General features: G+C 40.5%; 2 protein-coding genes across 2 annotated transcripts; one reads left to right on the top strand and one right to left on the bottom strand.

The window, feature by feature from the left end:
- Window positions 1-130: 130 nt before the first annotated feature.
- Window positions 131-2,338, top strand: znhit3 (zinc finger, HIT-type containing 3). Its single transcript, XM_020085923.2, has 5 exons — window positions 131-320; window positions 825-856; window positions 950-1,015; window positions 1,450-1,527; window positions 2,024-2,338. The coding sequence occupies exons 1-5, from the start codon at window positions 253-255 to the stop codon at window positions 2,221-2,223; spliced, it is 444 nt and encodes a 147-aa protein (XP_019941482.2). The 5' UTR covers window positions 131-252; the 3' UTR covers window positions 2,224-2,338.
- Window positions 2,339-2,367: 29 nt separating this feature from the next.
- Window positions 2,368-15,386, bottom strand: LOC109628669 (unconventional myosin-XIX). The gene is made up of 24 exons (XM_020085919.2): window positions 15,106-15,386; window positions 13,358-13,505; window positions 12,735-12,883; window positions 11,857-11,970; window positions 10,056-10,188; window positions 9,903-9,972; window positions 9,701-9,803; window positions 9,495-9,591; window positions 9,312-9,388; window positions 9,119-9,209; window positions 8,662-8,827; window positions 8,354-8,427; window positions 8,149-8,270; window positions 7,849-7,962; window positions 7,466-7,642; window positions 7,254-7,391; window positions 7,034-7,141; window positions 6,856-6,926; window positions 6,677-6,756; window positions 5,342-5,496; window positions 4,978-5,107; window positions 4,642-4,727; window positions 4,179-4,496; window positions 2,368-3,725 (listed from the first exon to the last, which is right to left on the bottom strand). The coding sequence occupies exons 1-24, from the start codon at window positions 15,163-15,165 to the stop codon at window positions 3,612-3,614; spliced, it is 2,895 nt and encodes a 964-aa protein (XP_019941478.2). The 5' UTR covers window positions 15,166-15,386; the 3' UTR covers window positions 2,368-3,611.
- Window positions 15,387-15,613: the final 227 nt, after the last annotated feature.

Here is a 15,613-nt window from a genome sequence, read left to right as displayed (position 1 = left end):
TAAATTAGTTTCTTGTGCTCCAGTTGAACCAGAGACTCTACAACTCTAATCAGTGTCTGGATTTTATTACTGTAGGACTACTTCCTGTATGAGGCCAAGCTCGGTGAATTACCAGCTTTTATTTTGAAATAGAGGCGAGCCTATCGGAACCGAAGTCACTCATTTCCTGTTCTTCGCGGGTATTGACGTCAAGTGAGCGATATCAAGTTGACCAAGTCTTTCGACATTTAGTTTTCTTTTATAGTTATCAGGATGCAGATCTGCAGCGTGTGCAGCGAGCACACACCAAAATACAGATGTCCAGCCTGCAAAATAAGATAGTAAGTAACTTTAGCTTCCTGTCTGCAAGCTAGCTAGCGAATCTTCTGTTAGCTTCCGGGCTGTTCGGCTTAGTTTTCTACACTTTGTAATCAAGAGTTAAAACTGTCACTTAAATGAAAAGAATGTTCTGGTAAGGAGATACGTAAATGTGCGCGACGCAACCCTTGAAGAATACAAACCATCGTTACAGTTCTGTTTTAGTTGTAGCATTGTGGCTCCCAGAGAATTAAAACACGTGGATGTGTCACATGAGAAGGAGTGAGCGTCACTTGTTCACTGTCCGGGTTTGTACCTCTTTATATACAGTCTATGGTTTGTACCAATGGTCTTAAGGTTTCACATGAAAACAACAGACATCTATAGCGCATGTTACGGCAACACAGAAGGGTCAAACAACTTCGCGATTTCATGTCGTCACAGCCCTCTGTTGACTTAACATCGTCTCACTTTTCATTGATTAGTTTTTAATATCTAAAATAATCCCGTTGTTTTCCCTCCTGCAGTTGCTCCCTTGGCTGTTATAAGCTACACAAAGGTAAAGGGAATGACCCCGGTCTTTTATTGTGGTGATGTTGACACACTCATAGGATTTATTTAACATCATTAGTCGGATTTATTTTCTCCATAGACACTTGCCTCCCTGTTGCTCAGCCTACACCCACTGATCCTGAAGTGAGGGACACTGTGACCTCAGGTATGGAGCAATATCTCATTATCCCTTTGATTCCGTTTCTTTGTGAAGTGTTCAATGTCCACTTCAATCAGCAAGGACACAAATTGTCAAATTATTGACATATGTGTGGGCAAAACTATTAGGAACACAATACGGAACATGCGTGAAGTCATATCCACATTAAAATGAAAAGCCTAAAAATGAAACTTAGCATTTCTAAATGTTCAAAATCTAATTGTTTTAAATTTCAGTGACATTTACCATATAGTCAGGCATGTGAATTTTGATCCATTGCTGTAAATAAACATACTACTGTGGTGAGTGGTGGCTTTTGGAACTTACATTTTTGTACAGGTGAAAGTGTATTTGTTAAAGATCTAAGATATTTAATCACAGTAAAGAGATTAAGCTCTTCTTCCATGTGAAAAGCACCTTTGTCTTCACCATGTGTGCAGAGCCTTGGACGGTTGATGATCTTCTGCATGAGGAGGACATCATTGACAAAGTGCCTCTGCAGAGACTCCAGGTGTTAGGTAGCAATCTAACATTACCTAATCATAACCTTTCAGTGTTCATCACTATGTTTTCGTGGACAGCAATGTTCTGATATTAACATGATTAAGACAATAGTCTGTATGACATTGCTGTGTAAACAGCAGAATAATCACTAATCAAATTAAGACGTGTAGTATTCTATTCTCAGCCACATTTCGTAGACGTGTCCAAATCACATGAACATCCTGACATTTTGCAGCATTTTAGACATTATCAGACGGCAGTTATCAACTGTTTGACATCATTATCAGACTGTGAATGGAATATGAATGGAATATTCTATTACAAACTAATTTTTACATAATCAAAATGTCTTCTTTGCATAATAAGGTCAATAGTTGGAACATGGCTTTCCATGGCAGCAGCTGCAATATTGCATCAACATATATTATTTCTTTTGCTACTGTTTATGACCTCAAATGAATATAAAAAATGTCCCATTTGTTTTTTCATCGTTTTTCATTTCCTCCACAGGTCAGTCTCAAGAGCTGCGAGATCTCCTCTGCAACCCCCACCTGAGGCAGTTGCTACACTCTGTTGACAGCGCAGACAGCAAAGACGACGCTATGAAGGCTGCAATGCAGGAACCTCTGTTTGTTGAGTTTTCAGATCGATGCTTGAAAATTGTAGAAAATGAAGGAAAATCATCCACATCAAATGATGCTGATTTCTAAAATTGTGTGTGGATTACTTAAGTGTCCAGTTCGTTGCCTTTTATATAAAATTCATGCCTTGTGATTTTACCCTGTACAGTATTCAACGTTTAAATAAAAACACTTGCCAAGTCAACACTTTGTGACATGACATTTTGTACAGTATTTCATAACACTGATATTTATTTTTGCATAACATTAATTTAGGTATCAACAAAATTCAAGTCTTTTACATGGAGCCCTGACAAAAACAGATTAAACAGAAAATAATGACCCAGATGCTGTTACATGAATCTACAGCAGGACATTATTCCGAAAGCTTGTTTGAATAGAAAGATGTGTTTGATCAAAAGTAGAGGATGAACATCAGTGTTACTATTCTAGCATCATGTATAGTTGCATAAAAAAAAAAAAAAAGTTTTCATGATTGTGAATAATAAGTTTGTTCCCACACAAACATTAGTGTACAAAGACTATGATAAATCATACATACATTCCTTTGGGATGCAGCTGACAAAAATCAACAAATAAAGTTTGGTCCAACATTTCATGTGCATATTATAAAGACTATCAAACAGCAGCAATATGAATAAACCTGGGTTCATCCTTTCTCAGTCTCATAAGTGATGTTTTGCTTGTTAATGTTTTTCTTTGTCAGTATGTGAGCGTGTGTGGTTGTACAATATGTGCAATACATGTGCAATACTTTTGTATTTAACATTTTCCCCAGCACCAGCCACTGTCAAAATGAGTGCTGGAAGTCAACATCTGCAATCGTCAATAGTGCAGCTGCATCACCACTTTTCTTACACCCAAAATAAATCTATAAAATCCCATAAATAATCACCTTAAAATAAATATATATACTAACAGCACTTAAATCATTTGAGAGTAGATTTTTAAAAAAGGCACTTGTCCAAAGTTTAATACTTGGATCACTTATCAGATAATCTAAAGATGCAATAATGCAGTCCAGTTCTTAAATGTGCTGTGATGGTGATCTTGAGACAAAAATATGATTTTTTTTCAACGTGTGGGCCACGCACCAACAGAGGTTAACATCTTTTCATCTGCCTCATCTCAAATGTAGCAGAGGGCAGTGTTTATCGACTGACTGAGATGTTTAATGTTCAGGGGTCTAAAAGCCACAGGATGACAGATAAGGTCAAGTTTGTAGCACACTGCAGTACCTTACCTGACCTATTAAGATACAAAATATTCATTATTCAAAGGTGCAGGTCTCTTCACCCTTGTGTACCACTAAGGAAGATAAACTTTGGCAGCCTTAAAAAATCTTACTCTTCTCAGTTACAAAAACATGCAAATGGCAGCATAAAATACCAGGTCTGATTCCACTGTGTCAAGTGATGCATGAAATCAGGATTTAGTGTTCTGCAAAGAGGGAACTCCTACAACGTTTTCTCCAGCAGGATCTCGTTGAACCCTGTCACGTCACACTTTAGGTCTGGTTGCCTGTCGGCGTAGAGAAGTGGAGATCGACGGTAGTGTAGCTTTACAGATCCCTGTGTGGATAAGTGAAAAAAACACAGAATTTAACTGCACAATAGCTGTTAGCCAAGACAACAGGGTCAGCAATGCTTGTAATGATTATAAAGGTTGCGTTAAACACATTAGCCGAGGATAACGTAGGTTGTTTTCTCCTGGAAGGGGGTGATGTGATAGGAGCCTGCTAACCAGTGAAGGCTTCGTCGGGACTGAAAAACATCCTATCAGTGTCAACATCATCATTTCCAAAAGTCTCCACTTCGGCCTGTCCAGACTAAAACGTCAGTAAATCGCAGTTTTCGAGCTAAAATGTTGCCCACAGCATTTCCAAACTTTTCAGTTTTAGCTGCTCTAAAACTCTGGGATAGTACGGACATTGTTTCCATCCATAGCAGAGTTTATACGTTTTCAAATGAAAATTTAGTAGTGTGAATTAAGCCTTTTAAGAAAATGTGTGGATGTGCCCTCACCTTCGGCTGAGCCCGTATCGAGGCGAGCCCCTGCGTGTACTGGTTGGTCTCCACTTTGTACTCCCCTCTTTTGGAGGGCAGGTTGAGAGAGGCAATCATCGATATCATCTTCTGGAAGCCTGTGGCAGTCAGAGACACAGTGATGGATGGGGCTGAAGCTAGAGCCAGGCCCATGGGCCACCCTCGCACTGTGACAGGCTCTTGGATGGTAGAGAGCTGCACCGAGCCCCGTTGGCTAATATTCAATGTTGGCACATCGTCTTCCACAAGGTCCTTAGCGTCATCAAGTTCTACCTCAGCCAAGGACGTTAACATATCCTGCCACAAGAGCCAAACAGCATTCAATTATTATCAACAGCTACATATTACTATTACTACAGCTACATATTAATAGTACTATTACTATAGTACTATTACTACATACGTAGATTTTATACAGTTTATTTATTTTCTTAAATCTCACCCTCCACTTCCTCCAGGTGTTCTGGATGACTGCAGCTGCTCTGTTCCACCTCCTGATCTGCCTCCTGACCAGCCAGGACCGCACCGCTGAAGAAAATACAGTGAAACATTCAATCACCAAACCTCATATCATTCTGAACATTTTGTCTGATTGTGGAATGGAGTGTTTACGTACTCCCACTCAGAGGGTTGTATCAAAATAACATATGTCATAAACCGTAAATCAGAAGAGATTGTGTGTTGCAGATTCTGCAGCCTCTGAAAGGATAATGGCATCAGCCTGTAAACAGTGTGTACTGACTCTGCCAGCTGGGGCCAAGGGATTAAAAGAGTTTACCTGCTTGGATCAGAGTAGCAGATGTTTGACAGACGTGGCGTCTGCGTCGCTGGTACCGCAGCCAGCAGCACTGAATGGAGAAGGCGCACTGAGACAGGATCTTCTTCCTCTGACCCTCTAGCAAATCTAGCTGTGAGACACGGAGGCAGGGAGGCAGGTCAGTACTCCCAAAATAGAGCAGAACACAAACATGCTTTACTGTTCAGTAACTCAGCATTTTAAACACCCACTAAGGACAAGATAACCAGGCTGAAATTGTAAGAAATGATAGTAATTATTGTAAATTTCAAAACAATTTCCCATGCAATGTTAAACATACGCTGTGTGTTGTTTGTGAAAATGCCTGTGAACATAAATGACTGACCATGGTCTGGGTGAGAAAAACTTTAGTCCTTCCACAGTGCACCCATGAATAGTGTTTTTCCCTGTGTGAGGGGTCTAAAGCCTGGTCCTGTGACACCACCCTGAGGAGCTTCTCCACCTCTTGATGAAGCATGTCACTGTTGTCAGCGTCCGAATCTGAGACCGAGACAAACACAAATTAGAAATAGAGGTAATTTCAGTAATGTCTGCGCAGTAGTCACTCAGATACATTTTTCCCACATAGTTGAGTTCTTCACGGGTCCAAATTAATTTCTCCCTGAGCCCGAAAAGACACAGGAATGGTTTAGCTGAACCCGTATGTGTCTATCATTTATCACGAGACCTGGACCTGTGGACAACCCGAGAAACATTGGACCCGAACCTGGCCCGGAGACACAGATCTTATCAGCACCGTTTTCACATCTAATTACTTTAACAAGTCAATGTGTCAAAACCAAACCTTGTGCCTAAATGTACTATTAACATAAGGTAACTTTATTTTAGATTATAAACACATTTATTGTCACAGTAAAGGACAACAAACGCGACTCGTTTATAATCAGCTTTGAAGTTTTGTTGCAGTAAAAGATTGCTTGGCTAGCTGGATCTTCTCAGGTCTACTCGGTTATTACACATTATGTTAATGCTGTCCTGGGATCTGTTGTAATAGAATGGGACCCAACCCAGACCCAACTGATTCAAACCCTTTCTAGTCCCCGGCTTTAGGACCCACAGTTCGGGTGCACCCGTGAAGATCTCTACCACATAGTATTTGTATAACAGTGTATTAGTTAGTGAAGTAAATAAAAAGGGTTTAGTGGATAAAGTTTGGCACACAAAGAAATACATGAAAATCAACAGCACAGTTTCCACAGACATGGAAATAATAAATATGGATTTAATATCTTTCACACCTGATAACATATGTTATCATGTGAAGACAGAGAGACGTGAAGAGTTAATGGAGGTTTTAACAGCATTCAGATTTAGAGACCAGGCACAAAAAACAGCTGAACATGCAGTGAGATGAGACAAACAAGCGGAATGAGACTAATTATACAGCATTACAGAACTAGAGAACAATGTCAGATAATCAGAGGCACATGCATTTACCTTCAGAGTTCCTAATATTTTGTTAGAAAGTCCTGTTTTTATAGACCAAACTAAAAAGGCCCAAGGAGAGTAGAGAACTGAGGGTCAGAATTACTAAGAAGACTAGTGAAGGAAAAGGAGAATAACCCAGCAGACCTAAAGAGAGGAAATAAAATCAATCTTCTGTCCATAGTCAGCATGCCAACATTAACCATAGATGGACCCAGTAACAAACTGTACTCACCAACACAACAACTCTCTGAGGAGAACCTTGAATACTTTGCAATCAGCCCATAACGCTGGATGAAGCTGCTGAAAGGAATTCTGCACAACAGAAATGAAAAGTCAACCCAAATTCAAGAGAAACCAAGCAATGAGTTAAGATGATGAGCTGAACAAAGTATATATATAAATATATTTGACCTTATTGGAAAACCGGCAGCACTGATGTGTATGGTCTCCACAATCCCACAAGCCTCCAACTGCATGACAACCTGACGGAGGCGGGATAAATTGATGAAAACCAAGTACAGCCTGTCACTGTTGTCTTCGTGTTACTGCTGAAATATACAACAGTATCAAATGGGTGTAAAGCATCTACCTCCTCCTTCTGGAAGGTCAGCGGCTTGCAGTTCGGGTTTGGTTTGATGCAGCGGGTGTAATGAGGAGTTGTGCTGTGGAGGATCTTCATTAGGCTCTCCAGAGAGTTCTACGATCACACATCAACAATAATTAGAGCTGCGACCACAGCCACTCAGCAGAAATTCTGATAGGGCCTGACAAGTGAACATGACCTTGAAGATAAAGACATAAGCACCCACCTTGAACTTGGAAACCACTGTGACTTTACTGAGTCCCTTGGTGGTCAGGTTCTCAGTTTCATTATCAGTGAACATTAGGTGAAGCAGGGAGTTTCCAGACTTCTGAAGCAGGCCGATAAGCTCTGGTGGCACTGGGTCCTAAAACAAAATAATCCAGTAGGATATGAGGAATGGATCGGTTGTGTTCAACTTGTCCAGAAGCAGGTTCTTACCTTGTTTTTCTCCACCATGCCCTGGATCTGGTAGTTGACTTTGCCAGCGTAATGGGCCACAGTGAAGTGTGGCACCTCGCTGAACTTGTCCCAGCTGATGTTGACGTTATTACAGAGCTCTTTCTCCAAACGAACCCTGAATGTCTTGGCGTCTGAGGTTCGATTAAGACGACTCGCCTACGGAACAGGTATTTAAAAAGCTTCATAACATCACTCACTACAGATGCATTTTATACTGCACATTTAATGCCAAGAAAATAATAATCTCTTCTGCATGTAAACAAAAGCATCCAAGGGCTCAAGGAAATTGTGTCTTTGTGATCTCTTTAAAAATATTACAACTGGTTTCAATACACAGAAAAATGGGAAAAGCAGCAGGTTACCTCATTCAGAAGAGAGAAAACACTGACTGGACTTCCCTCTATAAGATCCAGGCAGCTCTGGTTGTCTTGGTATTTGACAAAGGACCACTGCAGCCCCTCTGACACATATTCCTCCTGGGAGAACACGCATAACCATTCATGTTTGAATACAAAAATCTATTTTCCACATCACACACAAGATACATCAAGTTTCTGTCTTCAATAAAACTCTTCAGAAGACTGAAGAGGCCATCACAGAATTTGCAGCTCTGCTCAGATCTCTCTGCATGGAAACACAAAAGTGATTGACACTATCACTACCTGCTGAGCTCTGAGATAGTGGGCCACAAAGTGCTGCTGCAGTTTCTCATTGGCGTAGTTGATGCACAACTGCTCCAGGTTATTGACCTGGAAACACTCAAACCCGTACACATCTAGGACCCCTGTGGATTACAGAGAGGAGAGGACTGAGCTAACAAAAAGAAACTGGAGGGGTTCATTTGTTGTTGTCAAAAAAAGTTCTCACCTATGAAGTTGCACCATGTGGATTTGTCCGCACATATGCTGTTGTTGATGAATGTAACCAGCCACTCAAATAAACTGGGGGGGAAAAAGTGACCCATTTATTCCTATCATATAAAAAGTTGATATAAGACATATTCCTCACTGTTAATTGTAAATTGAAAAGCTGATGATTGTTTCACATTTGAGTATTAAAATGATAACAGGGACCTCAAAGGACAAAAACAAGCTTCTGCAGGACCAGATGTTATCACAGAACATCACAGTCTGTCAAACTGCTGCGTGATTTAATGATCGAATGTTCATTCTTACTGGGCGTAGATGACCTTGGCCAGACAGTCTCTCCTCATGCTGCACTCTGCCTGGGGGCAAGGCTTGAGCACACTCTGCTTCCCCGCCTTCAGAGTCTTCACTCTTAAACACCTCTGAAGCTCCACAGCAGGGACACACAGCAGCTCAGCAGACCTCTGCAGGAAGTCTATAACACAAACAGAAGGGAAGGATGTTAACTATGTGTCCATTAACAAAATGACTGTCAATAGTTAATGACAGGAAGAAGGGCAACGTCATGGGATTTGTTCTTATCAATTAGCTGTTAGACACAAAAGTACAACCTGTATTAGATGTTTAAAAAATAAAGCCCTTTCAAATCATATTATTTGGGTTTGTATCCGCATTAAATGTCTAAATTATAGATTTTAAGCTTTCAGAAATATTGCAAGTTTTGATGAGCATTGATTAAATATCCCAAAGAAAATATAGCCAATACCTTGAGACTGTTCTTCTATGTCACAAGGTTGTGATTCATCCGCTGAAGAAGAGAAATTCACATTCCCCAGCTGCAGAAGCCCTGCCAATATCTGTAAACCATTATAACAAATACAAATTCTTCATCCTGTGCTTGCTGAGCGATAAAGACAATTAAAAACAATAACATTGAAAGCTGAGGATCAACATCTTACCCAGAATATTTGTCTCTGTCTTTCTTTATTAATGCCCAGGTGAACCATTGCCTCCACAGTCTCATGGAAACAATCCTCTATAAAACATTTAAAAAAACAGCATTTACTTCATTCATGTCTAAATATAGATTCAAATTTGCACAAAAAAAAAGGTGGAAAAATCATGTAAACTTTAAGACCAACCCTCGACTGTTATTTCAGCCTTCGGCAGCCATACAAATCTTTGACCATGTGGCATCTTCCACTCCTTTCTCTGCTCATCTGTGGCCCCTTTCATCATCTGAAACAACAACACAACACTGTATATGCACAGATCTGTGACGAAGTATTAATATCAAACTAAAATACCATGTTAGTATATGAGCTGTAGTGCAGGTCAGTGAAATCACCTGGTAAAAGATGTGGAAGTTCCTCTCGTTGGCTGGTTGACAGGCCACCCTGGTCTTCTCCAGCAAGTATGTTTGCACAGATGCCCCCACCAACAGCTGACACCTTCATGTAAAATATAACAGATGAAATAAACTGTCCTGGAGATGCTGTTGAGCACGTGAGATGATGCCATGTGGCCGAAGATCAAAATACAGCAGGTACCTGTCTAGCTGGAGCTGGATGTATTTTCCAAAGCGACTGCTGTTGTTGTTCCTTAACGTGCAGGCATTGCCTAATAAAGAGTACTCTGTTGATGAGTGACTGTCTACAGTAGTGATTCAACATCAACAAGACATCAGTGATCTGTCCTCTCACCAAATGCTTCCATGATGGGGTTGGAGTCCAGCACCCTCCTCTCTATTCTTTCCACTGTGTTCTGACTCTTCACCACTGAGGAGGAGGCTGCCACAGTGGCGTAGTATTTCATTAGACAACGAGATGTCCACGTCTGTCAAGAAACAGATCATTCAGAGACCAGCAAGAATTTGACCTCAAACTGACAAAACAAGTCAAAATTTCTCTACTAAGCTTGCACCTAATCAACAGAGATCATAAAACAACTAACTAGAATGGTCATGTGACGGCCCACCCAGTGACTTCCTGTTCATGTTCTGTTCAGGAGACTGGGTGGGTCGTCAGAGAAACTAATTGCACCTGAGAGGTGGGAGGAGCAAAAGGCATAAAGGGGTTGCTTCCCCAGTCTGTCCTCTCTCAGCTGGGCCTGCTGCAGCCACATGTCCTTTGTTTGGTTTGTTGCACCTTTCAACACACACTACACCATGTTCTCTCCCATCCACACACTCCTAACATGACTGATGACCTTCTTACTTACATACCCCATCCAGTAGTTACTTTGCTTGCTTTGTTTTAAGTTAGATAAACTATTTTTTGTCTTGTTATATCTATGTGTGGCCTCCCTTTTTGTTGCCGGCCTTGAGCCAGGCGGTAACAGTCAATTAACAAAACTAATTGTATGTTGATTTTAGTTAAATCAAAACTGCTAACTGTTTCTCTGAGAGATCAACTATTGATCAAACTGTGTGCTGAGTGCTCAGACATATATTGGGATTCTATATATTTTGATGTAATATTGCTAGCCAAGTCCAACCCTTCAGATTGCAACTCACAAGGGAACAACAATAGCAGAACCTGTGATTTTATTCACCATCACATCATTTGTAGTGAAAATTTGAACTTATTTAAGGCTTTTATTCCAGTGGAGCCGGAGCACACCTCGACTCATTTATAATCAACCTTGTTTCAATCTTCACGCAGATATTGCATCTGTTCTGCCCAGCTAAGTCTTGCAAGCTAACGTTAGCATACATCAGCAAAGACAAACTTTGTTACACATTGTATTTTTTTTCTATTCCACCATCTGAGATCCACTATTACAAGGGACACAACACTGTAGCATCCTGAAAATACCAGAGCTTGGGCCTGGAAACAGATATCACACATTGCAACTTAACAATTGAATTGCTGTTCAGGCCATCTATCTTCCTCATTGATTACTAACTGATTGATAGTATGTCTTTAAATGTGGACAAAATGACTAGCTGCAATCAGACATTACTGGACGCCAAAGTGCTTTTTTTTCAAAATCTTTCTTGGGTCTGACCGACACGATCTCTTAATAAGAAGTTATAGAAGTTATTAAAAAAACAATGATATGAGAGAACAGCTAAACATTCTCATACGTCAGACAGTGAAATTTTTTGTTTATATAAAACAAACCACTGCTGCCATGAAAAAAAAAACAGCTGCCATGAAAAAAAAACAGCAGCACATCCCTCACTTCCTGTGCGTTTGAGTGCCAACACATGCAAACACCCAAACTGTCTAAAAGATCTTAGACAACAATTCATATTAATAAAAACAATTCTATTGAAAATATGCAGAAATACTTAACAGGATATGAATCACACAAGGATTTTAAATTCTTATAATAAGCATCTTACAAAACTTCAATCAGCTTAGTCTGTAAACTGGCCAATATCCAAACTCATTAAGTTGATTCTGTGAGACAGCAAGTTAATAACTTAATATTCTGAGCCTCTGACTGATATAGTATGTTATGTTTATGTTTGGTATGACACAGTGTGAGCCAGATTACCTTTCCAGCACCGCTCTCCCCACTGACCACCAAGGATTGGTTTACTGGCTCCAGCTGACCCCGAACATTCCTGTAGGCTTCTTCTGCCACAATAAAGATGTGTGGTTTGTACTCCTGTTGACAAGAATATACACACTTTTTGAGATGCTTAAGAGTCACCGGTGCAGGGAGAGCCGTCAGTGCCTTAAAGAGTTTCAAGAGTTTAATGAGGTTGAAGTTGTTCCCAATAAAAAGAGGCAGACGAGGAAGCGCAATATTTATGTTTGAAGAAGTGGTTTAGGTCACCAAGAAAACAGGATTATCGATGTGTCATTCATAAATGATCCGATTATTTTAAACAGCTCTTTGGTAAGAACAAAGGTAACCTTTCTCTTTTGTAATTGTGCCAAAACTTTGATCTAAAGTCACATTACTCCTATTTCACATGAAAAGTGAGAACACAACATTTCTCATGCAAGTCCATACATACAAGAAGTAATTGGTGGGATGTATTCGATTGATGTGCATCCTATCATATTATATCCTATTGATTATTTCACACATAAACCCCCCACTCCATTTTTTTGAGCCATGACATCCGGCTCAATTTATAGAGCCAAAATTCCAATCACTACACAGGTTGGTTGGTGTTTATTGCACTTTTGCAGTTTTGAAATATCAGTTGTTGATACACCCATGGTACCTGTATTTTTTAAAGATCTGCATTAGTGTGTGATTTAATTCAGGAGACATCCAAAGAATCACCCTGATGAAAAACCAAGACTTCCACCTTCACCACCCATATTTGCTCAGCATAATTAAGTCCTACAGAAGCATACATGCCCACATACATAGGCACACATATGAATTGCATCTTGAGACTTGTGTGATGTAAATACCTGAGGCTGAGCAGCAGAGTGATACTCCTTCATCACATCCAGAGAGTAGAGGTCTGGGATTGGCTGGAAGGGGTTCAGAGCCACCAAAGTACAGCCTGCATTTGTGTAGAACACCTTCACTCTGTACCTCGCCTGCAGGCATTTCAGCACTGGCAGGAGGAATATTACATATCAGTAGAAATTAACAGAAAAGCAAATATTTCACAGATGACAACCACCAGAGGCAGAAACATTGTTGTGTATTATGTATTGGACTGAAATGAAACCACTTTGAGATTTATATGAAATGATTTTCAATGACAAATATGATACCTTATAACAGTGTATTATTACATCAAAAATAATTGAGAGTCAAATAATAAGAAATAGCCCTAAATGTATAAGGAATACAAGAATTATTGTGTGTGCCCTTGGTTCTGTCACTTAAGTGAAAGTTGTGTATGCTGCAGCACTTTGGCTGCACACCAATCACTCGTGCATTTTTTTTTCCATCATCCCTGCAGATTATATCTTGATGTGGGTAAATAATACTCAGTTAATGTTGCAGTCCAAGGTGACATGAAGTGGAAAGGACATATATCAAGTACTTTGGAGACTCTAGAGGAGACTTGTTTACGAGTTACCTGTTGTAGGGGTCACAGGATTGACTTTAGTGAGGTCATCATAAGTGTGGAGTTGATCTTCATCAGTGAGGAAAGCCTGAACATCTCCCTCCAGTGAATCATTTAGGGATGGATCCAGAAAACAGCGTTTGTGGGCAAATCCTTTAACCTATGTGTATAGGGCCAAATGTAAGGAAAACACACACAGAAAGGATCAGATACACGAAAAGAAAACATTTGACATAATTGCAAATAAAGTTTATTTATGAAGTACATTTAAAAACAACCGGAGTTGAACAAAGTGCTGTACAATAAAAAATACAAATAGAGTAAGAGAACATAAAAACAAAGTCATAGAACAGTAAGAGCCACACAGTACGCTTGGAGTCCACAATTCCAAATCTGCTATAAACAAGTATGTATAGGAAAAAGTAAATAAGACTTAGGCAAGGGCAGTTAAAAGCCTGAGAGAACAAGTGGGTCTTCATTCTAGTTTTAAAAGTCTCAACAGAGGGTGAACAGTTAATAGAAAGAGGTAGACTGATCCAAAGCTTTGGGGCAGCTACAGCAAAGACGTGATCACCTTTACCCCTTGGCATCAGGGATCGAGGAGATCTGGGGATGGAAAGGGGGCAGAGGAGCTCTGAGATGGGCTGGGGCACCAGGTCATGTCACACTTTAAAAACAGTTAAAAGAACCTTAGAATTGATCCTGTACCTAACCAGTAACCTATGTAGAGATGCGAGAACAGCTGAGATACTGTCCCTCTTCCTAGTACTGGTTAGCAGTCTAGCAGCAGCATTCTGCACCAGTTCCAGACGAGACAGAGATGATTGACTAATGCCCCAAAGGAGGGCATTGCAGTAGTCCAATCGAGAGGAGATCAGGGAAGAAGTGACAATCTTGAAATCATTAGAGGAGTGGTTTAAGTGTGGCTATTTTTCCTGAGATGGAAAAAGCAACCTCTCATATCAGTGCTAACATGCTTGTCAAATTCCACGACTACATCAAAGATGAGACCAAATTTTTGGCCTGGACATGAAGTTGGAACATGAAAGTCAGAAACCAGACAGCCATATCCTAACCTGTCACGTGTCCTGGACCTGCAGCCTGCCTGAGGACAGTCAACAGTCTGACGTACTAAATTTGTGCAGACAGATTTAATCCAATTAATAGCATTTAACCTACATCTCATCACTGTGAGGTTAAAGCAAATAGTCTTAATGAATGACATAAATTCAATACCTGACACTGGGGGGGACACACAAAACATCATGACATACAGTTATGTTGTGTTATGGTTTCATAAACCAGGAGCTGGCGAAAGAATAACAACTGATAGCACAGGTGCCCATAGAACAAGACATTAAAGCTAACCTATAGCCCCTTCAAACCAAACCTCAGCCAAAAATGTACCGATTTAGTGAATGTTGTCCTGTACATAGTTACAGGCAAACACAAACAATAAGATATTATCTATATACTTCGAGCCACTGGTCGATATTGAGCGTCACAGCGGCGTGTGTTAGCCATGTCTTCATGCTGAAAAACACTGGACAAGCTGCTAGTGTGAGTAACAACTCAACTTCGGTACGTTCCTTTGTGTTTTCTATGAAGTTTGGCGTCATTTACTATTGTTAGTCGGTCAAAGTTCTGAGCTGATAATACAAGTGGGACTACGGGTGAAGTTAAAGGTGCCATTGGTATAATTATGTTCGAATGAAATCCGAAAACCTCTAAACATGTTTATTACGAGTTTCCTAACTCACCGCAGCGCCTCCATTCCTGTGTCCTGCTCCAACATTGCGTCGCTCCTCCGCAGAACTCATTGATTTCTACTTTTACCCTCGTGTCAAACCGAAAACCTGGAGGCAAACTCAACTCTCACACTAAGGCGAGCTGTGGTTCTTCTGCTCTGTGTTGCTGAACCGCCACATTTTCCATGACTGTCAGAGATCCCTCAGCAGCTTCCCGGTGTCTCCTTCAGCTTCTCCTCCAGCTCCGCCTGCTGCTCTCGGAATGTGTCCGTCCTCCCCGCTTCATTTCCCGCCCTCCTCCTCCTGCTGTTCCCCGGGACCAGCTGAGTTCACCACCACCTGTTACATCCAAACTATCCTGACTGTACGCTATGTTAAGTGCTCTTTCTTTCTTGCCCAGCTTAAGACAGGAGGACAAATAACAGCAAAAGAAATGAGCAAAAGCAAGAAAACCAAACGCAAGGAGCAAAGATTTAAATGTTCGGTTTGTATTCAGGTAATATTACGCTAATGAAAACAC

The sequence above is a fragment of the Paralichthys olivaceus genome, chromosome 15, assembly GCF_024713975.1.
Source record: "Paralichthys olivaceus isolate ysfri-2021 chromosome 15, ASM2471397v2, whole genome shotgun sequence".
Classification (NCBI taxonomy): domain Eukaryota; kingdom Metazoa; phylum Chordata; class Actinopteri; order Pleuronectiformes; family Paralichthyidae; genus Paralichthys; species Paralichthys olivaceus.
The sequence above is the reverse complement of the archived record's forward strand: the minus strand, read 5'-3'. Positions and strand labels throughout refer to the sequence as shown.